The sequence below is a fragment of the Desmodus rotundus genome, chromosome 6 (assembly GCF_022682495.2).
Source record: "Desmodus rotundus isolate HL8 chromosome 6, HLdesRot8A.1, whole genome shotgun sequence".
NCBI classification, from domain to species: Eukaryota; Metazoa; Chordata; class Mammalia; order Chiroptera; family Phyllostomidae; genus Desmodus; species Desmodus rotundus.
The window spans coordinates 26,150,377-26,177,956 of NC_071392.1; the positions used below are offsets into that span (position 1 = coordinate 26,150,377).

Sequence of the window (27,580 nt, forward strand, 5' to 3'; positions counted from 1 at the left end):
CTAGGGTACATGCTTGGATTGTGGGCCGGGTCCTTGGTGGGGGGCACATGAAAGGCAACCACACTTGTTGTTTCTCTCCCTCTCTTTCTTCCTCTCTTCTCCTCTCTCTAAAAATAAATAAATAAAATCTTTTAAAAAATAAAGTTTATTTTGTCAGATATAAATATTGCCACCCCAGCTTTTTTTTCCTTTCTGTTCACACAAAATGGAATGTAGAGACATATTTTTATGTAAAGAATATGTAGGTATATATTTTATAGAGAGAAATGTAGATATATTTTTATATAGAAAAAGACAGGGAGAAGTGGAGGGAGGGAGAGAGATTATCCTCGTCTTTCCCCATTTGATGGTCTTATAGTAGAGGATTCATCTATTTCTCCTTCACATGAATCTGATTTGAAATAAATAGCACATTATACACATAAAGTTGGACCATTTTAAAGCAACTTACTATGAAAATGTAGAGTGCAAGCATTTTGTAGGTCATTTGTAATGGCTATACACACACACACACATATAATCTTTGTGTATATACATGTATATGTATATATTTGAGATTTTATTTTTGTAACAATATTTCTGACAATAATTATCAGAGTTTCTGGGAAGAAAGTACTGTTTAAAGGTATTTATAGCTGCACAGAATATTAGTGGCCTTAGTTATGGAATTAATTTCTAGCTTTGTTGATTTGCTTAATGCCATAGACCAAAGCTGTCCAGTGAAAACATAATGGCAGTCACAGATGTAACTTAAAGTGTTCTGGTATACACATTTAAAAACTAAAAAGAAACAGGTGAAAGTAGGTAATATATTTTATTTAACCCAATATATTAAAAATATTTCAACATAAAATATAAAGTACATATGTAAACAAATATAAAATAGACTGCGTATATATTTATATATAAGTAAATAGTAATGCAGTTATATAAGGTTTAAATATATAAATATATCGACAGAAAATACATACAATTTTTCTAAATATAAAATATGGATTAATGAGCTGTATTTGGTGGGCAGTACTGAGTCTTCCAAATGCAGTGTGTGTTATACACATAAACCGTGTCTGGATGTAGACTGGCCACGTGTCCGCTGCTCAGTAGCCACATGCGTTGTTGGCTGCTGTATTGCACAACACCATCTGAGATTATTGGTCTCCTAAAACAATTTTAAAGTTGGTGTCATTCTTTAAAATAATGTTTATATAGCCTTCCAGGTTTTATAATTGGATTCCAATTATAAAATGCAGTTTTGCAATATAATTTGATTTATCCCTGTCATTTGATAATATTCTGTGCTGGCAGTTGAAAGGTATAATATTTCTTTACAGAAATTGATTGAGAACTTTGTCTGAATAGGGTGGTCCTTCTTGTCACTGTTTGAGGTTAAGCTTTTAGAGAAAAAGCCACCATAACTACTAGAGATTCAAATCCATATGCTAAATTCTAATGGACATTTGAAAGTTACATAAACCAACCTAAATAAAATGAAAGGTGGATATACTTTATACAGCAAGTTTTTTAAATTAACCTTTTCTTCTGCAAAAACAACCTATTCTTTTTTTATTTCCAGTCTTCTAATCCATTTTATATTATTTGCTCTTGTAGATGTCTTTGAGGTTTGTTCTTTTCACATGGGTTTTAGTAGTTGTTTTTTTTCGTAGCAGAAAATTCACTCTTGAATATTCCTTGCAAGCAGAGCTTTAGTTAAAAGAAAGAAGGACAAGCAAGATACAGACTATGCCCCTTGTAAGCCATCCTAGTTTTGTGTGGTTTATTTTGTCTTTCAGTTCATTTTGCGGGGACATATTTTTAACTAATATTAATGTTAAGGAGTAAGACCTTTTGGAGAATATGTTGGCTATTCCTTTTTAGTTTCTTAGAATATGAGATGCTATGTTTGACATTTTCCTTTGAGAAACATCTCTTAGAATGGAGGAAGAGACTGAGGAGAGTACCAGGGGTGATTAGTGTTTCTATTTCAGCGTTCCTCCTTATGAACTCAATCTTTAACCTGATCTCGGACACATTTTCTCCATTTTTGTAACCCCAATTTCCTCACCTTTAAAACGATGTGTTTATCATCTCTAAACTTTCTCTTATATGTAAATATCTTTAAAAGTAACTACAATCAGCTTGGTAGTTTTTGTGACTGATATTTTAGATGTCAGCTAGCCTACTCTACTATTTTACAGAGCAGCAAAGGAAGGCCAGATAGGTGGAGTGACTTGGAGGAGGCAGAAGCTTGTGGCATGGTCATGGGTTCACCGGCTTTTATTTTATATTGAGCAGCATATTGAGAGACAAGGTATGTTGGAAGGGTTTGTAGGAACAATTATAAAGGACACATGGACAATAATGGGGGGGTGAAAACGGGAGGGGAGGTGGGGAGGGCTGGGGTTAGGCTGGGGTGGGGGGAAAAGGCAGAGAACTGTACTTGTAAAACAATAAAATTAGAGGGAAAAAATATTCCCTAAAAAAATAATAATACTTACTTTAGGCCCTGGCTGGTATAGCTCAATAGATTGAGCGTGGGCTAAGAACCAAAGGGTCACCAGTTCGATTCCCAATCAGGGCACATGTCTGGATTGCAGGCCAGGTCCAGGCAACTATGCACTGGTATTTCTCTCCCTCTTTTTCTCCCTCCCTTCCCATCTCTCTAAAAGTAAATAAACAAAATCTTTTAAAAAAATACTTACTTTAGGAATGTGATTGTAATAGGTTTAGGGCATCATTAAGCTTAATTAATATCTATATAATACCTCAGCTATTTCAGAACGTGAATGAAATGATCATTTAAAATTCAAATTTTAAAAATAACTTACATGTGTAGGGTTTAAATACAAACCCCGTTATCTTTTAGCTGCCTTGAATAAGGTTAGAATTCGGTTTTCTTGTAAGACTTGCTGACTCACAGAATTAAAGCATGATCCTGTTTTACTTTTACTTGTGAATTTATGAAATGTCAAAAATCATTTGTATAAGACACAAAACTCTACTAGAAACAGAATCCATTTAAAGTTACATGGAATACTGAAGTAATCAGAGCCTTAAACTCTGAAAGGAAAAGCTATGTGATATCTGAGAGAAGGGAAAAACATACAAGCGAATTAAAATTACATTACTTTAATGCTTAGCTTTTGACAGGATGGAAGATAGTTTAACTTCCCACCCTCCATAGGCATCTCTCTCTCTCTCAGTCATGCGAGCGATCTGAGGAATCAATATTTTAAAAATAATAAGTATAGTTATGTCTGTGGGATTGTTTCATCTTTTTCTCTGTTTCTACTGAAATTGTTTTAACATTTATACTTCAAACATAGGGGAAATTGTAGAAACCATCGTTGACAGAAGAGAAAGTGACTAGATAAACTTCTGAAAAAAGATGAAAACTACTTTGAGCAAAAGAAATGTACAAACATTTTGTTAACACTCGGTGCCTAGAACCACTGACAGATGTGTCTTCCCTCCGCATGTGAGGCAGCCACACTGCGGGTCTGGCCCTGGAGCTGACCCGTTTTTTTGTTCTTCAGGCCCGTTAGGGGCATCTCTCTATCACGAGTCCCCACTGTAAAAGGAAGGGGCGTTATCTGGTTGTCTCAGTTTCCTGTGGGCTCTAAATTATATGACTTACATAGGTCTAAAACTGCTCCAGAGAAATAAACCCAGTGACGAAGCAAAATATTAAAAACTGGTGATGTTTCTAACTGAAGTGAATCTCTGTAATAACAGAAACATGGAACCAGCATAAAATTATATAAATAAGTATTATGCAATTGGAAGCTGAATCTAAAAGACATGGCACAGGCTTACAGATGGTCAAAGATGCACTCTCTAGACGCTCACTATTTGTGAAATAAACAGCACTGAGTGTCTACCCTCCATTTAGATACAGAGTGTATCTAAATGCTGAAAGGGACAAAAGGTGACTCAGTGATCGGCCCCTATGTCTCCCCAGTCATACGTCTTTTGTGAAGTTACGGGAATGCACGTCTGCTTGTGGTTGGTTGTACGTGCGCACCGTGCAGTTCCACTGTGGGAGAATTTGTTCATTGCTTCCCCCCTGCCTGGAATAATACCCCCACCACTGCCCCACCCGCCACACACACATGCACACACATGCACTCTTCACCGTCACAGGGCCAGACGCTACTGATGCTTAGCCTCTCAGCCCAAAGGCCGTGGAGCACGCCAGCTCTGTGCCCTCTCCTCTCTGTTCCCCTGGCCCTGGGCACCTTCCTCGGTCATGGCGCCCCTTGCACGTTACAGGTAATATGTCACAGGTAACACTCGGCATTCCCTGACTTCAGATTCTCCTTTTCGTTTACACACAAACAGCCCCAAAAGTCTGTGGCAAGGACTGATGTATAATTTTACTGAGGATTAATTTTAAGGTTACTCTATATTTCATCAAATATAAGACATCCATTGCTCATGAGATCTTTTACCATTTTATGTTCCATGAAAAAAAAAAAATGACTGCAAAACAGTTGACAAGGTGTCAACTGAAGGTCAGGTCCCAGGTTCAGCAGTGTCAAAAGTGAACAGATTTGCACCTCGTTCACTGACCTGTGGTGCCCTGAAGGTGGTGTTTGGGAGTGAGGATTTTACTATGAGGTGATTGAAATGCGCCACTTCACACCCGTAATACTGTAAGCCTGTCTTCTCTTAAAAATGGTTTTTTTTTTAAAGATTTTATTTATTTGTTTTTAGGGAGTGGGGAAGGGAGAGAGACAGAGAGGAAGAGAAACATAGATGGAAGGGAGAAACATTGATCTGTTGCCTCTCATAGGCACCCTGACCAGGGACCAAACCCATAACCCAGGCATGTGCCCTCACCAGGAATCGAACTGGCAACCGTTTGCTTTTCAGGACAGTGCCCAACCAACTGAGCCACACCGGCCAGGGCAAACGTGTGTTTCTTATGGGAAAAAAATAGCCCACTTGCCAAAGAAAGCTAGATGTGGTGTGGACAACTGCAGAGCTCCAAGATAGTGACAAGTTTTAGTTAGAAAATAGAGATTTTGAATAAATTAGAGAGGAGAATAACAAATTTGGCAGTGCCTCAGATCGGCAGTTCAAGAGAACGCACCTTATGTTCAGTGCAGAGACAAGAAAAAGGATCCTGGACTCGGTTTCAGCTAGTGCTCCAGCTAACAGAAAAACTGCTCACTGGTTGGGAGAGAAAAATCTACTGGTAAGGTTGGAAATATAATTAATTTAAACATGAAACTACCCAAGAATCAGGACACAGGAAGTGTGGTTCAGGAGGAAGCTTACTGAAATACTGCTGTGGGTTGAGAGTAGTGATATGGTCAAATATGGCTACTGATCTTACCTTTGCTCTGAAGGGTTGGCTCAACAATATTATATCCTTTGCATAATCCAAATGCAATCAGAAGTGTCAGAAGCTAGCACCATAAGCTCATAGAAAAGGAACATAACTTGAACACAAGTTGAGCGCTGCTGAAGACAGCCTATATGGACTGAAAATACTTTCTCATGTTCTATCTCCAAGGAGGAAAAGTCAGCATCAGGGTTTAAGGCAGCCAAGGACAGACTGACTTCTCTTCTTTCTCCATTGCAATGCATCAAACTTTTCTTTTTTTAAGAAGACTTGGTTTAGCATTTTTGAACCTAGCAGAATTGGAAAAGGTTATTTTAGGGGTATTTAGGAAAAACCTTGCTTATGTATTGGCTTTCTGGTGTATTCAAAATGGTTTTTTTACTGGCTATCAGAAATTGAAACAAGTGGAACAGTTGTAGCCTGTCCACACAGGTGGATAAAATGATCTTCCACAAGTCAACAAACAAGTGTTGCTGAGCACGTGGAGAAAAGAGAAGGCTTGTGCACTGTTGGTAGGATTGTACATTGGTGCAGCCACTATGGAAAAAAGTACGGAGGTTCCTAAACAAATTAAAAATAGAACTACCATATGACCCAGCAATCCCACTTATGGGTATTTATTTTTTTTTTAAAAACCACTAATTTGAAAAGATACATGCATTCTATGTTCATTGGAGCATTCCTTACAACAGCCCAAATATGAAGCACACTAGGCATCCATCTATAGAGAGTGAGATAAAGAAGAAGTGGTATATGTGCACAACAGAGTATTACTCGGCCATAAAATAGAATGGGATCTTACCATTTGGACAGCATGGATTGACCTAGGGGGTATTATGTTAAGTGAAATAAGTCAGAGAAAGACAAATACCATATGGTTTCACTTATATGTGGAATCTAAAACACAAAATAAACAAAACAGAAACAAACATAGATACAGAGAGCAGACATATAGTTGCAAGGTGGGAGGGGGTTGGCCAGCTGGGTAAAAATAAGAAGGGACTAGGATATGCAAAAGGGCCCTGGCTGGTGTGGCTCAGTGGATTGAGCACTGGCCTGTGAACCAAACGGTCCATTTGCTCAAGTTGCATAGAATCCAGCACTTTATTCAAGACAACATTCATTTCCAGAGAGAAAATTTTCTGGGTGCCGTTTAGCTGTGGCACTCAGACTATAATGTGCTTAAGAGTCCCTTGCAACGGCTATTACAGACACATTCCCAGAGATTCCAGTTCAGTAGCTAAGGGGTGTGGCCCTGGAATATGCATGTTGACATCCCAGAAGATTCCAGTGCAAGTAGCCTGGAAACAGTGCCTCGAGGAACATGCAGCATAATGTGGCATCATAATCTGGAAGTAGCTTGGGGGTCCAGGTAGTTTGCTCAGTGATTTTATTATCTATTTTACCACAGATAAATTGTTAAATACTTTAATGATCAAAATTTTATCAAAAAGTTGCAGCAAATGAAGTAGTCAACACTTAAGAAGCAACTTACTGAATGTGAGAAAGTATTTACAAACCATGTATCAAATGAAGGGTTAATACCCGGAATATTCAGAACTCCTACAATGCAATAACAAGGAAATTACTCAATTAGAAAATAGGCCAAGGACTTACTTGATTAGACATTTTTCCAAAGAAGACATGCAAATGGCAAATGAGCATAAGAAAAGATGCTCACCTGCATTAATGCTCAGGGTAATGCAAATCAAAGCCACAATGACATATCACCTCATGCCCATTAGGATGACTGCTATAAAAAAATTCCAGGAAATAACAAGTGTTGGTGAAGATGTGAAGAAATTGGAACCCCTGAAGCACTGTTGGTGGGAATGTAAAATGGTGCAGTTGCTGTGAAAAAAATATGAAGGTTTCTCACAAAATAAAAAATAGAGCTACCATATGATCTAGCAATTCCACTTCTGGGTATAATATCTTTAAAAAATAAAAACAGAATCTTGAAGAGATATTTTTACAATTATGTTTATTGCAGCATTATTCATAATAGCTAAGATGTGTAAGCAATCTAAATGTCCATCAACGGAAGAATGGATTGAAAAAATGTGCTACATATGTACAATGGAATATTATTCAGCCTTAAAAAAGACAGAAAACCTGTCCTATGTTACAGCATGTACGAGCCTTGAGGTCATTGTTCTAAGTGAAATAAACTAATCACAAGACAAATGCTGCATGATTCCACTCACATGAAGTATCTAAGATAGTCAAACTCAGCAAGAGAAAGTAAAATGGTGGTTGCTAGAGGCTGGGGGAAGAGGAAACAGGAAATTGTTCCATGGGTATGAAGTTTCAGTCATGCAAGATGAAGATGTACTGGGGGTCTGTTGTACAACCATGTTAAAGATAACAATACTGTACTATACACTTAAAAATTGTTAAGAGAATAAATATGTTTTTTTCAATCACAGTAAAAATATTAATCAGAAAGTACTAATAATCCTGGACTTCTGGCCAAAATGGAGGCATAGGTAGATTCACTTCACCTCCTCGCACAACCAAAAGAAGGACAACAACAAATTTAAAAACAAAAAATAACCAGAACTTTCAGAAAATCAAACTGTATAGAAGTCTGACAACCAAGGAGTTAAAGAAACATTCATCCAGACCGGTAGGAGGCATGGAGATGGGCAGCCGGGATGGAGGGGATGTGCAGCAAGACAGCGGCTAAAGGACCAAGCATGTGAGGTGGCAGCTGGAGGAGCAGGCAAGGTGGTGGCTGGGGGACCAGGCAGTCCCACATTTGTATGCAGATAATCTGGGAGGAACAACTGGGGAGCGAGACAGATTGTGCAACGCAGGGTTGCAGCGGAAGGAGAAACTCCCAGCCTCACAGGAGAGGCCATTGGAGAGACCCACAGGGTCCTAGAATGTACACAAACTCACCTCCCTGGGAATCAGAACCAGAAGGGACCAGTTTGCTTGTGGGAAGTGGGGGAAGTGACTGAAAGCCAGCCGAGAGCTGAGCAAGTGGCATTGTTCCCTCTCGAGCCCCTCCCCCCCCACAGCACCACAACGCAGCTACGTGAATAGCTGCACGCTGGTGAATACCTAAGGCTCCGCCCCTTACAATGTAACAGCTGTGTCAAGACAAAAAAATATGGCCCAAATGAAAGAACAGGTCAAAGCTCCAAAAAATAGAACTAAGAAATGAAGAGATAGCCAACCTATCAGATGCACAGTTCAAAACACTGGTAATCAGGATGCTCACAGAAATGGTGGAGTATGGTCTCAAAAGAGAGGAAAAAATAAAGGCTATGCGAAGTAAAATAAAGAAAAATATACAGGGACCCAACAGTGAAGGGAAGGAAACCGGGATTCAAATCAATGATTTGTAACAGAAAGAAGAAATAAACATTCAACCAGAACAGAATGAAGAAACAAGAATTCAAAAAAATGAGGAGAGGATTAGGAACCTCCAGGACAACTTTAAACACTCCAACATCTGAATCATAGAAGTACTAGGAGAAGAGGAAGAGCAAGAAATTGAAAACTTATTTGAACAAGTAATGAAGGAGAACTTCCCCAATCTGGCAAAAGAAATAGACTTCCAGGAAGTCCAGGAAGCTCAGAGAGTCCCAAAGAAGTGGACCTAAGGAAGCACACACCAAGGCACATCATAATTATAACATTACATTACACAAGATTAAAGATAAGGGAAGAATCTTAAAAGCAACATGAGAAAAGGAGCATTAATTACCTACAAAGGAGTGCCCATAAGACTAACAACTGATTTCTCAAAAGAAACCTTGCAAGCAAGAAGGGGCTGGAAAGTATTCCAAGTGATGAAAGGCAAAGACCTACATCCAAGATTACTCTATCCAGCAAATCTATCATTTCGAATAGAAGGGCAGATAAAGTGCTTCCTAGATAAGGTCAAGTTAAAGGAGTTCATCATCACCAAGCCCTTATTATATGAAACGTTAAAGGGACTTATCTAAGAAAAAGAAGATGATCAAAACTATGAACAGTAAAATGACGACAAACTCACAACTATCAACAACTGAACCTAAAAAACAAAACAAAAACAAAAACAAAAACAAACTAAGCAAACTACTAGAACAGGAACAAAATCACAGAAATGGAGATCACATGGAGGGTTTTCAGTGGAGAGGGGGAGGGGTGAGGGCAAAGGTACAGGGAATAAGAAGCATAAATAGTAGGTACAAAATAGGCAGGGGGATGTTAAGAATAGTGTGGGAAATGGAGAAGCCAAAGAACTTATATATACGACCCGTGGACATGAACTAAGGGGGTGGGAGGGGGGGGTAATGCTCGTGGGAGGGGTGGTACAGTGTGGAGGGGAACAAAGGCAAATAAAAATGGGACAACTGTAATAGCATAATCAATAAAATATATGTTTAAAAAATACTAACCTAATAGTTCCTGGTGAAGTCAAACTCAAGACAATAATAATTTCATTTCCTTGAACAATATCTTTTTATGAAAAATTTTGTTGGAAATTTTGAGCTAAGTAAAGCAAATGTGTACTTGCTGTGAAGTTGTGTGGGTAGTTAGTGGCCTCCCACGATTTACTGGGCAGAGGGCAAGGCTTACTCATCATGAATGTCATTTCCAAAGCAAATGGTCCAAAAACCTGGATGCTCTCCAGGAGGAGGAGAGATGATGATTACAGGATGCTGTCATTCCAGGGGCATCTGGACACTCTAAGAAAGAAGCCTGGAATTTCAACACCTTAATTTAGTTCCCTTAACACATTTTTGAAAGCCTGGGAAACTAATCATTTTAAGGATACTAGTTGTCAGGACCCTTTCTAAGGCAAAAGGAGACGATTGCATTGATTTTGTTGTAGTAGCCAGAAGCTCTCACACACGGAGCATACACTCTGGCAGCCAGCAGTCTGTGTCTGGCCAGAGGCCACCTCTTCAAGTAGTGAGCTCACCACTCTTTGCAGTAAAGAATGGCATGGAAGTGTGGCTGGGTTCAGTGGTTCTGCCCCTCCCTATTGGTTGGCTAGTAGTTTCCATGAATGGGGCAAATGGAGTGAGGGGCAGAGACATCAAGTGACTCCCATATGAAAATAAAATGTTAGGCTGATAAAAACTGAAATAAACACATTTTCCTCCTTTTTACCCGTTCTTGCTATCTCATTCTAGCCAATCAACTCTTTTTTTGTTTTTGCAGTGTACTGGTTCATTTTTTAGAATTACTGATTATGAAATATTTCAAATCTCTAAGGCATACCAATGCAATATACTCACTGCTTAATTTAACACAGAGAACACTACAGGTACAGCCGAAGTCCCTGCAAACACCTCTCACATAATACCCCACCCCCCACTGCAGTGGTAACTGTTGCCTGGAATTTAGTGTTGATCATTCCTAAGCAATTCTTTACACCTTCACTGGATAATATTTCTATACTTTCATATGTACAGCATTGCTCTGTATGTCATAGTATCGTTTTATATAGTCTTCTACAATCTTCCTTTTCCATTCAACTTGCTTGTTCATTTCTTACACTTCATTTGGGATATTTCTTCCAGTGTTACTTAGCTAAACTATTCTTGACACCAGTGTATAGTGTTATTGTGTAGTAGCGTTGGGCCCCTAAAAATACAATTAGACATGCCTTAGATTGGAAATTTTGTGTGTCAAATTAACCCATCATTGTAACACAATGTGTAACTGTTAAACATATTTGTTTTTATTTCAGGCTATAATATAATTTATCCTCTCATGCTTTTTCCCTGCCCCTTCTCCCCAAGTCATCAATAGAAAAGGAAGAAAAAAACATGTCAGGACACAAATGGTAAGAAATTTGTTGTCTTTTCTGAATTGGGAGAGGCTAGTCAAAGTGGAAAGCACATGGTATATGTTCAAAAAATGTCTGTTGAGAAAAATCAAGAGTCACATTAGTGATGAATAACCCATAAGTCCTATCCAATGCTGGGTATAGTCAAGTTCAATATCCCTATTAAATGTAATATGGAAATCAAGTACCCCAAAATATAAGTTCTTACCTAATGAGTATTCTCTAAGAAATTTTTTTATCTAACTTTTCTCTTCGAAAGCAAATGTTGGCTTTTCTTACCACTATTTCTTTAAATGTAATGAGTTGATACAGTTTTTATCACTATCTTATTTACAGTTTATAATATTAGAATTATATTAAGATAATCTTATGTAGGGAAGTGATAAAATAATGAATGAACACAAACTCAGACTCATTAATATAGTCATAACTTGTTGAGCCCTAGCTGGTGTGGCTCAATGGATTGAGTGCCTGCCTGGGAACCAAAGGGTTACTGGTTCGATCCCCAATCTAGGGCACATGCCTGAGTTGTGGGCCAGGTCCCCAGTAGGGGGTGCACAAGAGGCAACCACACATTGATGTTTCTCTTCCTCTTTCTCCCTCCCTTCCCCTCTCCAAAATAAATAAACTCTTAAAAAAAAAAAAAGTCAATCACTGTTGACTTTTATTATTAATAATGATGAATAAAACACACGTGGTAATCATATGGCAATGTTAGCACCGACAGTTATGTGCCTATAACACATCTAAGCAGCATGGTTAACATCTTATAAATTCCAGATCTGTTTCAAGCAGTGGTTCTGAACCCTTTTGAACTTTTATCCCATCAGGCAAGCAGATCTTTGTCACGTTTTACCACTTTTAATTTGTATCATGAAAAACGTGGTGCATGTTTTTATTATCAAATGCACAATTAATTATGACAAAGAACACACTTTTCAATCCCTCCTCTCTCAGTAGAGAGTTTTAAAAGGTAATTAATAAATAACTAAGGGATTTAGTTTCCCTGAGCATTGCCATTTGACAGCTTTCTAACTAAGGGTTGTCATACTGTTTTTTTTTTTAGTTATTCCATCTTGCCTCATTAAGACAAGGGGGTGGTCCCATCCTGTGACCCTCCTAATGGCTGTCATATCAGCAGCGGCTCTGGGAAGTAGGTAGTCAATTGTGTGTGACAGATCGGAGAGCCCCAAGAAGTAGGCTGTTCTCCAAAGTCTTTTTCCCACTCACTCTGCCACTTCACTGCGTGCTGCTGAAATACAAGGGCTACAGAACCATTGTACTGAGCCCTGGACTGGGATTCAGGGGCCTGGATTTTAATCCTGTGTGACTTTAGACAAGATTCTTAACCTTTGCAAACCTAAGATTCCTCATGTGTTAAATGACCGGGGGTGGGATTGAGGCATTCGTTTTTGCTAGATCTCTAAAGTCCCTGTTGTTTTTTTTAAAAAGGAAATTTTTTTCTGCTAATCCATGACCTTTGGGAAAAAAAATAAAAAGATAACAATACAAAGAAGTCCACTCAATTCCACTGAAATTCCCCTGAAATAACCCCAGTTTGGGAATTGGGGTATATCCTTCCAGTCTATTAATGTACAATCTCTACAGAGAGATTACCTTTTACATAAAAATAATGGGTATTTTCACCTTATTTTTCATTTTTCATTGTGTAAGTTCTTACTAGAACTTCTAAATAATTCAGAAACCATGAAAGTCCCTCCAATTCTACTTCTCTCTTCCAAAGATAACCGTTGCTAAGAAAGTCACCCGAAATCCCTCAGGACTTTTTAAGAATAAAAATGTGAGTAGAAAACTGTAAATGTTACCTGCAAGGAGGTTACCAATCATCAGGTTTTGAGGTCCAGGTATTCCGATAGGGTAGTGTAAAGCAACTCATGGTTTAGGACACAGGCCAGGCCTGGCACACTTTGAGCGGCAGTAGCTCGGGTGGAATATGATGCGTTCTGTACAGGACAGGCGTGCGGGCCTCTGGAACAGGAATCTAGGTGGGAGGAGGGTTGTAGAGAATAAGGGGAGGGATGGAGCGCCAACGGCAGACTTCCCATCAGTATTTGAGGTACTCTGGTCACTTTACAAAACTCCATTTCATTCTCAATATTTTTCCTAATTTCTTCTTACGTACTTTTTGATTTGATCTTCACTATGCTCTTCCTGAAGAACGTCAAGTATTTGAAACATGTGTATGTAAGAAATTAAAGTTTTAATGTCAGAAATCTATAACAGATTTTTTAAATGTTTTTAAATTTTATTTGGCTGGGTAAGAAATCTACCCTCTTAACAATTTTTTACGTGTACAATGCAGTGTTCTTAACTCTAGGGATATAACACTATATCTCGGGAATTTATTCATCAGGCATAATCGAAACTTTATGACCATTGATGAGCAATTTCCCATTTCCCCCTCACGCCACCCAGCCCCTGGCAGCCACCATTCTACTCTGGGATTCTATGAGCTTGACTATTTTTAGGTACATCTGTGACAGATCTGAAGTGTGCTGTTTTTCAGCCCTTTATCTCGGCCTTTCTGCCATCACTTCAGGGGTGGAGAGACCACGGGTGTCCAGCTTTATCTCTGGCTCACTGGTGACTTGAGCCAGTCACCCTGCCTGGCCCCCTCACTTTCTCCACTTCTGAAAGGGGTGTGTCCCACCTGTTGATATCTAAACTCTCTTCAAGGTCGAGTTTCTTGATTTCCCACAGAAGTTGTTTTATTTCTTCACTGACTTTTAAGGTTTTGGAGTCAGAGTTGATTAGCTTTTTTGGTGTAATAACCACAAAAGAAAGTATATGCTGATTAATGTTGTAAATGTATAATATAACGTTTGCGTAAGTTTGTTCGCACTGAAAGGTCTCAGTCGTTACGAAAGCCATGAATAAAAGAGCTCTTTAAATGTTTTCAGCAGCTATCCCTGGGACTTACAGGATCGCTATGCTCAGGATAAGTCAGTTGTGAATAAGATGCAGCAGAAGTACTGGGAAACGAAGCAGGCCTTCATCAAAGCCACCGGGAAGAAGGAAGACGAGCACGTTGTGGCCTCTGACGCGGACCTGGATGCTAAGCTGGAGGTGAGCCCCCAGTTTCTCTCTGTCCCCACACGGCCGCCTTGCTGGGGTCATGGGCCTGGAGCAGACTCACCTGGGCAGGCATAGGAGGGCTTTCCATTTGAAAATCGATTGTGAACAACCAGTTCATGAGGAAAGTCTAGGATCAGATCATTTCAATCCCAGCCTATATATATATATTTTTTTTAAACTTACAAATTCTCATGTAACTACCCATATGTGTCCATCTTTTTGTTTGTTTTTTGCACTTAGTTGAAATGCATGGCATGTGGTCAGTTCTCAGTACATGTTGAAAAACATGAATGCAATTAAAGAACCACCGCTAGTGATACCAACACTAGGGTCTGGCAAATGTTTACATTTAGAAAAACAAAAAAAGATGACAGCGAGAGATCCTGGAAAGTGGAGTCTGGTAGGCTTGGTGCTCCACCCTGGAAAATTCTAGAATGAATGAACTAAGCAGATACTTAGTTAGGCTAGTTAATAATCCAGTAAACTGAATTCGTATCTGGTTGATCCTGGAATACCAATATAAGTGGTAGAAGGTCCACAAACTCTGTGTCTTCCCAGATATTCTGCCAATAGTCTAGATTAAAATTTAAAAAGCATACCTCTGGGAATAACAGGGCACTGAGAGGAAAAAGATGCTACAGGACCTGAAAAGAATTCAAAGTGATCTCCAGATTTAATATATGAACTAAAATTAATGAGCTGAACATTTAATGAGACTAAAACAAAAAGCTCAAGATTTCCAAAAGCTTTCTGAGAAGGGTGGCCAGGATGGTGGAAACTGTGGTTGTATTGTAACAGAGAGTAAGGTTTAGGGGGAGATCGGTTAGTTGTCAATTGTACAGTAAGGTCTGTCATGTGGAAGAGAGGTAATTCATTCTGTGCATCTGAGGGTAGAAGCAAACCCAGGGCCACCATTCATGGTACTCATCTCTCATGAAACTACCTCGAGTTGGTTTGTTTGCCTATCCTTCCTCTCCTAGGAGGTCAAATTCCACCTCAGCCTATTCACCATTATGTCTTCAGCCAGTCACACAGTGCACATTCCCCAACTACTAACCAAACAAGTGTACATGTTAATGCAATTCGCATTAGTTCCCAGCTGTCCCCCATCTCTAGAATTGTTCAAACAGAAGCTGGGCGTTTGGCAGGGACGTCCTAATGGAGATTGCTCCAATAGGGAAAAGTACCACCCAAAGGTATCTATTTTGATTTTCATATTCTAAATACAGTTGAAATGATTATAAGTTGCTTTTGCTTTTCACATCTGACAATTTCATGTTTTTCTTCTTAACACCCTAGTAAATACAAGCCTCATTCAAAAAGGAATTTAACATGTTAATGATTAGTATATTAAACACAATGCAACAATTTTATATTTATAGTTAGACTCTTGCAGCAGCATTTTTACTGAATCAGCTACAGTTTAATCAAAACAGCTGCTATCATAGGCGCAAAATGTCCAAAGTACTTAGCTGTGACTAATAATTTTACACATGATAGAAGTTTCTGTTGCAGAAATGCTAATACTAATGTTGATGTTTATAGAGACTGGATTCCATCAATCAAACACATGAAAACGGTGTGCAGACCATTTTGATGTGGTTTTACACGGTTATCCATACAAGATAAGCCTATAAAATAAGAACTTGTATTCTGTGGGCACAGAAAGCTGTGTGCCAAGCTAAAATAATGATCAGATTTCATTACAATCTGTTGGGAAGTCAATGTAGAAATGTTCCATGGACCTTAAATATTTGTCCAAATTTCTTGTTAATAAAATAATTTTCTCAAAAATAGCTCTTAAGTACAAGCACAAGCAAAACTAACCTGACTAGCAAGACTTAGTTAAATTATGTCTTTTAGGTGCCACAGCAGAGGAGACCCCAGCTGGTGGTGGAAAGGTTTCTTATCTTATTTTGGGTGTGGTTACCAGAGTGTGTACTGGTGTCAAACTCACAGAACTAACACTGCAGAGGTGTGCCTTCTATTGCATTTAATCTGTACCTCAGTTCTTAAACAGTGAGCAGTGACAGCAGATCCGATCCTCAACATGGTTTTTGAATTTCCTTGTGTTGGTGGTTTATGACCCAGAATACTGATATCAAGCATTTGTGATGGAACAGATTCAGACTGCTGATTTCCTATTTTGTTTTATGGTAAATGAGAGTTTTTATTTTCCTTTTCCAAACAGTTAGAGGAGGCATTATAATGAAATGACATTTACTAAAGTTTATATGCTTTGTGTCCAAGTTTTATCATAGTAAGCACTCCTGGGAATAGTTTTAGTCTTTTAAGTATAGACATAAGCCTTCCTTTTCATTAATTTGCTCGTATATACTATGAAGCAGATCATCTGTTTTGACCCAAATAGTGAAGTGCTTTCTAACACCAGGATGTGACTGCTAGCTACATCACCAGGACCAGTAAGCTCGCGGAGAGAGACAAAGGAAGCCTTTTGCCCTGGCACGTTGGGTGGCTCTTCAGAGGCATAATGTTGTCTTCCATGTTTTCCAGTTGATGCCAGCACTGGCCTGTGAGCTGGTGGAGAAAGTGTGAAGTGTCTGTTGTGTCTTTTCTTGAGCTGTTTCAGTTTCTGACGCGAAGACCCCGTCCACCATGAGTTGAAAGTACAGCCCGCCTGCTTTTCCCTTAACTCCCTCGGTTATGGCTATAGCATGACATTTGGTTTCTTCTCTGTGTACTTTATGAAATCATGGGGAAAATAAGGAGTAATGGGGCTGCTAGGTGAACTGCATTTTACCAGATGCCTTCTAACAGACAAACATTCAGCTGATTGATTTTTGTTTGCTTTTTATGGAGTTGTTTTAGCATGCCCTAAAAGACATTAGGATCACAAACTAAGCTAATTTCATGTTTTAAATATGATGCTTAATTGACAGATTCTCCATTAAAAAAAGAAGACGGCAAGTGGTAAAAGAAATAAATTAGATTATGAATGAATATTGTGTCTCTGGTTTACCGAGTCCTCTAATTGGGCCCTTCACTTAGGATTTCTGTTTTTCAGCTATTATTTCAATTGTCTGGAGGAAATCGTTGCTCTGCAGATCTTAATTTAGATTGCAGAGATGATGAATCCCAATAAATACAGAACAATATGGGAGCATATTAGAAGGCTTTGGTCGCAGTTTCTGTGTAGTACACCATGTAACACCAAGCATGCTTAGCATGCAATCTTGTTTTTAGTGGGCAAATCAAACACTACAGCTATGTTCAGTGTACTTATTTTTTTATTTCACTTCTGCCTATTTCATTTAGCAGTTTGTTTGTATTTTTATTACAGCTGTTTCACTCAATTCAGAGAACCTGTTTGGACTTGTCTAAAGCAATTGTACTCTATCAAAAGAGGATATGTTGTAAGTATACCATAAGTATGAATATCGATCAGTTAGACAGTAAAAAATAGGATATTTTGCCTCACTGTGACATTGCATATGTTTAGGAAGTAAGACAAAGAAACTACTAGTTAGGAGTGTCTGTCTTTGCTCTTTAAGTGGTGGGGAGGAGGATCTTGAATAATTTCATCAGAAATCCTTTACGTGGGCCATTTGTCTTTCAATGCAAGTATTGTAATGGAAGAATTTTGTATTGGGTCACCTATGATTAAGTACATGACATTTAGTTTTCTAACTATAAAAAAGTTTTCTCAGTTTTTATATATTGGGATTAAAAATAATTTTTAATTGCCCTGGCTCCCTTCTATCTAATGTTGTTCTTTCTAAAGTGGCCAAATGGAGAGAGAAGGCTCATAAGGTTAATTCATTGACAATGTTTTAGTGACAATGCTTCCTCCACATTTTTCTGTTGGATGTCGGGTTATTAGGGAAGAAGACTTTTCTATGGTGATCCTGTCTTAAAATCATTACCAACAAAATTACCTCTGAAATGCTAAATATCAAGGTGTCTGGGGTTGGGTTTTTGTTTTGTTTTGTTTTTATAGGTGATTTAATAGCACAGTTTCTATATTTCTGAGACTAAATGGGAAGATTTTCTGCTTCTGACTGCTGCCAGACCCCTCTCCAACAATCACAAATTAACAGTCGGTCACTTCCCTTCATTAGTAATCTTTCATTAAGACTACTTGGGGATAAGCACAAAACCCTAAGACCGACAGGCAGAATTCTGTAGATTGCCATTTACTAAGTGTTGGAGCTCAGCTTTTCCAGGGCTGTAACTCCGCATCCTTGAGCAGCGAGGAAGTCAAGATACGTGAGGCACATGCCCCCCACCACTTCTCTGTCCACATCCAGTCAGTCTCAGTTACAGGTCCATTTTGTCACCTCAACAGCCTTCAGGTTCTCCTTCCTGTCTGCATCTTCCCTGCCTCCATCCTAGCCCAGGCCACCACCATCACTCTCTCCATGTGCTGCACCAGCTTCCTCCCTGGCATCCCCGCATCCACCCCTGACCCCTCCAGCCTGTTGTCTCCACTGCAGTCAGAGAGCGATGGGGCCGCTCTCCTGGAGCTTCCAGGAGTCAGAGCTGGACAGTGTGAGCAACAAAATAAATAATGATTGTATTGGATTATTATAACCCATAAAGTAAAATGAATATCCATAAGGTCTAAGTGTAAATAAACAAAAGAGGAGGAGAGACAGCTCTTCCTGACAAAATAACTCCAATTAATAAATATAGAAAGAAGGAGGGAGCCACAAAATCATCATGCGGAAAACTCCACAGTAAGAATTGCGACAGTTAGGATGCACTGAAAGATGGTGTAATTCGTGAATGAAAATCTGAGGAGAAACTGGATGTTCACATAGTCTTGTGTATCCCCCCACACACCAAGACTTTTAATAATTACAAAAGGGGAAAACCATAAATTTACACTAGAGAGACCCAGTAAAGCACCTGAAGAAGTGATCGAGCTGAACCTCACCGGTGAACATGTGTGTTGACGTCTTGCAGCCCAAACCCCATGCCCTCCACCTGTGTGGTTCATTGCCTACACATCTGTAACCCAGTCTAATATGAGAAATTGGACAAACGCTTATTGAGGGCGATTCTACACAATACCTGGAGGTACTTCTAAAGGGCATCCAGGTCTTGAAAGACGGGAAAGAGAATTGTCACAGATTGAAGGAGACTAAGGAGACTTGACATCTCAGTGCAACGTGGGATCCAGGACTGACTGGACCCTGGATCAGAAAAACAACATTAATGAGAATGCTAGTAAGATTCAGATCAGGCTGTGGTTTAGCCGGCAGCCTTGCCCCAGTGTTCGTTTCCTCGATGTGATCCTCACTCCGTGTGCTGTCAGGTGCTAACATAGGGGAAGTTGACGGGGGTGTGTGCAGGAACTCTGCAGTCCATTTAGAGCTTTTCTATAATCCCCAAATTATTTCAAAATTAAAAGTTTTTTAAAATGCGCATTGGAACATACGGTCTCTCTGCTGAAAAGCCCCCAGTAGCACTTACAATAAGATCCAAACTTCCATACCATGGCTCACAAATTCCTATGTAAGCAGCCCAGCTCTCCCCTCTGGCCACTTTTGTCCTTACCCACTGTGGCACCTGAGGCCTTTTGCCCTCCTTGTTTTCTCTCTGCGGAGAGTCCCTGCCCTGATGGTCTCATCAGTGGCCCCTTCCTGTCAGTCAGAGCTCACCATCCTGGTCACTGGCTCAGATATATCTTCCTTGACCACCAGTCAAAAGCATCTACTAATTTCTCTTACTCTCTGACACTGAACTTGTGATTATGTTTTTTTTTTTAATTTTCTATCTCCTGCTTCTTGAATGTAAGCTTCATTAGAGCAGGTACCTCATGCGTCTATAAATTAATTCACTCTATGCTGAGTGAGTTAATATTGCCAAGCTAATTGCTTTTATAGTTCTTTAGTTGCCTTTTGGGGGCACATCTGAAAATCTAATCAGCAATTAAATGTGAATAGGTTTTTATTTGTCTCTGAATTGTTAAACGCCAATAAAGTGAAAACTTTTAAGTATAAATGTGTGAGTTTTCACACATTTGAGTGTGAGTTATGTGTGCCTTAGAAGAATTTCAAATGTCTATCAGTTAATTTCAGTATTTGCATTTCTACAATTAACATCAGGAAATGCACAGCTCAGAAAATGAGGGCCGTCACTGGGTCTTCGGCTCAGACGCTTCCCCTCGCCCTCTGAGCAGCACTACCAATAACCAGAGACTAGCTCTTAAACTGAAGCCTGTTTACTTCCCCAGCCCCTCCAAGTTCAACCCTCAAGTGCACAAAGTGATCAAACATGATTTTTCAAATGCTTCAGCCTACTTAGGCTTATTTAGGAAAGAGTGCATTTCATGTAATCATTCAGGTTCCATGAATTAGTTTCTTCCTAGCCTTAGGCTGAATGCGTTCATTTGTGTGTGACTTGAGGCTTCAAGGTAAAAAAGGTGACTGTAGCCTTGTGCTGTTATGAACAAAAATATGAACTTGCTGTATGTAGGACAGAGTAGAGTCACTGTGGGGTTGAGTGAGTCTCACATTAGTAAGTGAAGAGAAGGAGGAGTGAAAGGTATATAAACAAGTATATTTTATAAAAAAAACTTCTTATAATTATAGGAACTTTTTAAAGCGACATAGAACTATGGCATAAATATCAAATAAGCATTTAAAGTGAAACAAAGTGCACAGGGATAACAGTGGAAAAGTTACAATTAATTCAATGTCACAAGTGTTTGCCTGGGGAATCCATAGTTTGCATGAGGTCCCTGTCCTGAGAAAGCTTCCAGTCTCGGTGGAAATACTCTAATACCAGATGCCCAGAGAACACTGCTGTCATACAGAAATAGGGATCAACTGCTTCACAGAGAACTAGTTGTTGAGCTGGACTTTGAACAATGAACTTGATTTTGAGAGACCAAAGAGGAAGATCCATAGTCATTCATTCATCTCTTGGGAAGAATAGATTCTTAAAGCCTCTTTTCCTCTGGTATGTGTAGAGTGAACCACGGTCACAGATTAATAAGGAAGCACTAGAGAGTTTAACCTTCACCTTTGGATTTGTGGTCCCTGGCTAACATTCTACAGCCGTTGTTGGAGATGTTGTGTGAAGAACAGGGTGCATTCTCAAAAAAGTCTGAATGGTTCATGAAAACGAACAAGAACAAATATTTAAAAAGCAGTTTTAGGCCTGGCTGGTGTGGCTCAGTTGTGTAGAGCATCAGCCTATGAACTGAAAAGTCGCAGGTTCGATTCCCAGTCAGGGCACATATCTAGGTTGCAAGTTTGGTCCCCTGTGGGGGTGTGTATGAGAGCCAACCAATGGATGTGTCTCTCTCACATCAATATTTCTCTCCTCCATCCCTTCCCCCTCTCTAAAAAAAAAAAAATAAATTTTAAAAAACAATTTTAGAGACACACGATGTATAAAAACAATACAGAATTGTGAGATAAGAGTAGTGGTGTTCTGAATAGGTCCATAGCAAATCCTGTGTTTAGAGAAAAATACCACATTCCAGGAAGTTCAGTGTCGCCCTCATCAGCCATCAGTGAGTGTGCCTTCGGGATGAGCGGTTGCGTTTGATGACGCTGTCTCTTCTATGGGGAGAAAGAGTGTTTTGCCGTTGTAAATAATGATGGTATGATTATCTCTGCATACACCTCTCTGTGCTCATTTGCTACTTCCTTAGGATGTGTTCCTAACAGAAGTGCAATGTCAAAAGAGACATTTATACTTACTGCCAAATCAATCTGTAGATAGCTTGTACCAGTCACTATCTCACCAATAGTGCCATCTGAGGGTGTCTTTAAAAAGAAGAACCAATAGCCCTGGCTGGTGTAGCTCAGTGGATTGAGTGCCGGCCTGCAAACCAAAGGGTCGCCAGTTCGATTTCCAGTCTGTTGTAGGCCAGGTCCCCAGTAGGGGGCATGTGAGAGGCAGTCACACATTGATGTTTCTCTCCCTCTCTTTCTCCCTCCCTTCCCCTCTCTCTAAAAATAAATACATAAAATCTAAAAAAAAAAATCAAATCATTATGATGTATACCTGAAGTTAATATAATGTTGTATGTCAATTATACATCAATTAAAAAAAATAAGACCCAGATTAGACATAACCAATTTAGATGTGGTTCCAGCTGTGCATTTAAAAAATCCACCAAGCCATCAATCTACCCACCCTCACTCCTTATCCCCCTCCACCAACCAAAAACCTAGGTCATGGATAAGGTGTTCGAATTGCTTTATAATCAAGTAGAATGTAACTCAGAAAGCAGAGATCAAAAAGTCAGCAAGAGAGAAAACCAGAAGGAAACTGGCCCTCCATTAGAGGCAGCCTCAGAACATTCCCACAGTCATACTTGACAAACTCAACTTTTTCATTTCGGCTTGAAGCAGCACATTATCGGCTCGCTTTTCAGTGCAGAGGTCATTTTCTGGTTCTAATTACAGGGCACCAAGCGCATGGACAGATGTACTCAAGTGAATTTGATCTCTCGTTTTTGTAAAGGGAAGAACAGCGTGAAAGTTAAATGGAGGGGGCAGGGAGCGTACCTCGTAGCCTGTCACTTGGATTTAATTTCACCTTGTCTTTGACTCTAGAAGAGAGAGGACCTTGTGATTTGTCCCTCTCCTTCTCTCTCTGTATAAAAATGCTCATTGTTCATGGCTCTTTTTGGTCTTTTCTTCATCAGTCTTGTCCCAAGAAGAAAACGAACTGGGAAAATTTCTCCGATCCCAAGGCTTCCAAGATAAAACCAGAGCAGGAAAAATGATGCAAGCGACGGGAAAGGCCCTCTGCTTTTCTTCCCAGCAAAGGTGTGTGGCCTTCCTTGGGGCTCTATTTAGGGGATCTGCTGAGACTGTGGGACCCAGTTACTCATGAAGGAGAATTGCCCATTGTTCTTTAGAAGGCTCTTGCTCAACACACACTATTCTGTTCTCGTTGTTAGTCTTTATTTATTTTCTGATTAATAGGCATGATCTTTTTCCCTCCATATTAAAATTAAAATATTTTTCGTATTTCTTCTGGTCTGTAGGGTGCATTTTATACGCCAATCACTGAGGGCTGTCCTAGGCTCATATTGGACCTTGAGCATTGCTCATAGCAATCAGTCTGGTCCTCTTGCTGCAGCTGATCGAAGCAGGAGACCAGGTGGAAGGGTTCCTCCTCTGCTCTCGGTGGACCAATTAACTTGAGAGCAGTATTGTTCAAAATGCCTGAGCCATTCTGCTCAGACCCTGGACAACAATACCCACAGTCCCACCTGGGAGTGTATCAGAAATGCAGAATTTAGGCCCCATTGCAGAACTGTGGAGTCCCAGTCTGCATTTCAACGAGATCCCCAGTTGATTTGGATGCACGTTCAAGTTCAAGAAGCTCTGGTGCAGAGAAGACTGCACTAGATCAGTGACTTCTTTTATTTGTCACTACCATGACGTGTTTTTACCATCGGTGTAGGACAAGCAGGAGCCGCTGCATCTAGTTGCATTTGGCATCCGAGAAATTGCCACTCCTCTCCTCCTCCTCCCCCAGTAAATAACGGGCCTCCAAAAATGTCGCACACTAATATTAGGCAGGATGACACCTAAAGAAGGCTTAGAGATATTTTCCAAAAATATTTAGGCCACAAAAATTTCACTTATTGTCCAACAATTTCTTCCCTGTTAATTTCTTCTTCCTGCTTTCTCTCGCTGTGGGCCAAGAGCAGGCCTGTTGCACAAGTGTCTCTGTGAAAACCGAGGAAGGTGGAGTAGAAAAGAGACCAATTGTGTCGGTTTTCCAGTGATCCCACTCCGGGGCATTTTGGTTCTTCCTAATGACATTTGGACTCTGGCCTTGTGGGTAATGCCAGCTTTCCTAGTTGAATGAAGCCATTGCTAATAGTTCTTTACCCCAGTTTTCCAAGAAAGGTTTCTATATAATCTTGAATTACACCTTTTAATCTTATTATATCTGTTTTTCTTATAAAAATAATACTTACTCATTCTAGAAAAATTTAAAAACAAAGAAAACCCCAAAGGGCAGAATTCAAAAACAACTAAAATTTTAATAGAGATGATCACTTGATACTTTCTATCATATATGCTTTCCACGGCCTTAAAAGGGTAATTGATTCTTGAAAAAACATTCATATATTCTCATATGTTAAGCATATAGTTATTACTAATTTCAGTGGGAAAATTCTTATATAGACCCCCATGCCAAAATTAGCAACCATTCATGCAAAACAATGCTAAATTCCTGTACACATCACCACAAAAGCTACCATTACTGATGCCATGATTATTTTATAATATGGCTCACTAGTGGCACCCTTTCGTACTTTCACACTTGTGTACCAAATTACCTCGCACAGCACACGTTTGGTACCTTAAATTTATATAAGCTAACCTTTGGATACAGATAAAAACAGTAAAAGAAATCAACAAAAACAATGCAAATGATACAAGAAAGCATCACTGCTATACACTAGCAGCCTGTCCCATGTCCATAATTCAATGCAGTGTGGACAACTTTGCAGTTTGGAAGGTGGCCTCCTGCAGGGCGCCTCTGCTTTCGTGGTACTCGGCTGCTCACCGGGCACGTGGACCCCAACCAGTCCTGCTGAACGTGAGGGAGGAGGAGGGTTACCTCCGCTCTCATGAAGTCACTTCTCAGACCTTGAATAGATGTATTTTGGGGTATGCCAGAATTTGTTTTTAACATAATCAGCATCATACCATACAATTTTTGGATAGTATTGCATTATTTAGCAAATTTATTTTGCTGATCAAATAACACTAACCACCTTTTATGCCTATATATACGTTTTTAAAAAATAAATATTTGTAACACAGTATTTCATCATCCAGGCGCGCCATAATACAGTGCACCCGAGACCTCCCGTGCACTACCTACTGAAGGGTAAATGTCTTTGGAGTAGACCTTTAGGCACCGTATCAATGATTCCCATTGGGTAGATCTTCATGAATGAAAACATGGGTCAGTCTTTAAACTGCGACCAGGTGGTTCCAGTTCCTGAGTTTTTCCTTGGTCGGACTCAGTCCCTAGCACCACAAGCGAAGAAGTGTTCACCTTTCTCATCTTACATGCAGCAAGTGACAGGAAAAAAAAAACCCGAGGTGCTTTTATGTGCCTTTTTCTTTCCTTCAAGATCTTAATCACTATCACCATGCCATTACATCTTCACACGTTTTCGTCCAGCTTGACAACAGCCAAAGAAATGGAGATTATTTTACTCACAAGCCTCTTTTCCGCCAGTTTAGAAAAAGTGGCAAAATCCAAGGGAAGCAAAAAAGAGTCCAGAAATAAACAGGATCCTTGGGGGATAGCTGAGGACTCTCTCTCCCTTTCAGTAGAAGTCTTCAATTTTATAAACCTCCGCACCGGCATTTGTGTTACTGTTGCACTTGGCAGTCGTTGCTACGACTGCTCATTCAAGTTTGATGAATGGTGAGTATTAAATTTAACCCGGTGGTGATGAAGCACAGGCTTACTTTATGGCACAGTATGTCTTTGAAAACAACTTGCAACACCTGGCTAGGACGATGTGAGCAAACTGTTTTTAAGGAAGTGCTGAATACTTAAATACAGTGCTTTATAGACAAAACACCTAAATACTAAAAGGGTTGTTTTCCCTTAAACAGTGTATGGCTGTATCCATACCTTATCGTGCGGTACACGTGGGAGGCCTGGCTGGCCTGGATGCAGCCGCCCGGGGCTGACTCCAGCTCACAGACACCATTGTCCCAGCTAGACAGGTTTACATTTAAATTGAAATGTAAATATGCATCTTATTTTTATTTTTTGAACGTTTGCCCTGCAACTTCATGCAGATGACTCTTTTTTTAAGAGTGCAATTCATCTGACATTACTGTTTGGGGTAGGAAGAGACAAAGAGAGTATTTTCCCCCCAGAATACATGTTTTATCCAAAGTTTGAGATGCATCAAGCATTATTATTTTTTTTTGCTGAATAAATGATAGTATGATATAACCAATATTATGATTATTTTATACCCATGTCATTGTATGATATCCTTTCATGTCTGGTGTGGTATCCTTGAGTTTTGTCTTTTCATGAGGATCAAATCGCAATCCTATCTGCAAGTGCCTAACACAGGAAACCCTGCGTGCATGCACTTCTCCCTCTTCCCAGACCATTTACAAACGCTTCTGCGTGTGCTTCATCCTCTGACTGTTGGAACAAGGAGCAGGTGCCCAGGCCTTTGGAAAGCCTTCCACAGTGGCCAGGGCGACCCCATGCACAGTCGTCCCTCCTTAAAGAGCCAGGCTTCAGAGGAGCAGCGGGCAGGGAGTGGCCCAGAGTAGACATGGGAAATGGTCAGTCCTTGGCCTTTCTCCATTCACACAGGATTGGTTCCAGCTTCAAATGAGTACTCGTTGCCCAGGCACGACACCACGCCCAACAATACTGATGGGAAGATGTCCCAACAATACAGTGAAGTAACAGTAGCCTAAGAGATGAGCACATGGCTAATCATCCCTGGTTGACTCATCCGTTCACATTTCAGTTATAATTCACCAAACATTTCTATAGCATTGTCTGTGTCCTGGGCATTGTGTTAGGCCCATGAGTTTAAGATTGGTAAACCGTCAATGATTCCAATCACTAGCCCACTGAATTTCAAGACTGGGGCTTTATCCACCGTCTAGGTTGGCCTTGCGAAACCCTTTGTGTCGATTTCACCAAGAAGTGGAGACTTTTCGGCATCGGGCCATCTCAGACACTTGGCTGACGGTGAACCGCATGGAGCAGTGCCGGACAGAGTACAGAGGGGCATTATTGTGGATGAAGGACGTGTCCCAGGAGCTCGATCCAGACCTCTACAAGCAGATGGAGAAGTTCAGGAAGGTAGGGGACTTGACGAGGGTCACCACAAGGGGCACCTGCTGGAAGGTAAGGAGGTGTGATCTCAATGCCTCTACGGAAGAGGACATAACTCAAAAGCACCAAGGATGCAATTAATCATCGCTGGTGTCTTTTTATATGACAGAATACCAATTAATGTGATCTATAATTCTCTGAGGATAAGAGCAAAGAGACAGCTGGAAATCGCTGGGACTTAGTTACTACTGGTTCTAATTGAAGTCAGACTTTCACGTAATGTGCACTTCTTGTAAGATTGTCACTTTTAAATGCTTTTTCATGCATAACTAATCAGGATTAGATCAAATGAAAATGGAAGGGAGAACAGGCTATTGTGGAAATCTTTTTTGATTACTAATGAATATTAAAATTAATAGAATAATAATGCTCCTTTGTTTTGTGAATTGGTTCAGAAGCAGTAGGGTTTAATTGGAGGATCAAACCTTGGTCATTGACTCCATCTGAAAAAGATCTCTTCAGAAATTTGAGGAAAATACATAGCTGAGGAGATGTGT

At 39.9% G+C, this 27,580-nt stretch overlaps 1 protein-coding gene across 16 annotated transcripts in view; it reads left to right on the plus strand.

The window, feature by feature from the left end:
* The window catches only part of ICA1 (islet cell autoantigen 1), a 137,684-nt gene that overhangs the window by 14,378 nt on the left and 95,726 nt on the right, over window positions 1-27,580 (plus strand). For 6 of the 16 annotated variants that reach the window (XM_053926465.2, XM_024577141.4, XM_045185228.2 and 3 more), the window contains exons 2-6: window positions 11,043-11,138; window positions 14,063-14,228; window positions 17,539-17,611; window positions 22,867-22,990; window positions 26,852-27,050. In XM_053926465.2, coding sequence (XP_053782440.1) covers window positions 11,122-11,138; window positions 14,063-14,228; window positions 17,539-17,611; window positions 22,867-22,990; window positions 26,852-27,050 — 579 coding nt within the window. In that variant the 5' untranslated portion in view covers window positions 11,043-11,121. Of the gene's footprint in view, window positions 1-2,195; window positions 2,309-11,042; window positions 11,139-14,062; window positions 14,229-17,538; window positions 17,612-22,866; window positions 22,991-26,851; window positions 27,051-27,580 lie in introns of all 16 variants that reach the window. The other 10 variants (XM_053926464.2, XM_053926471.2, XM_024577151.4 and 7 more) reach the window with 8 other exon arrangements.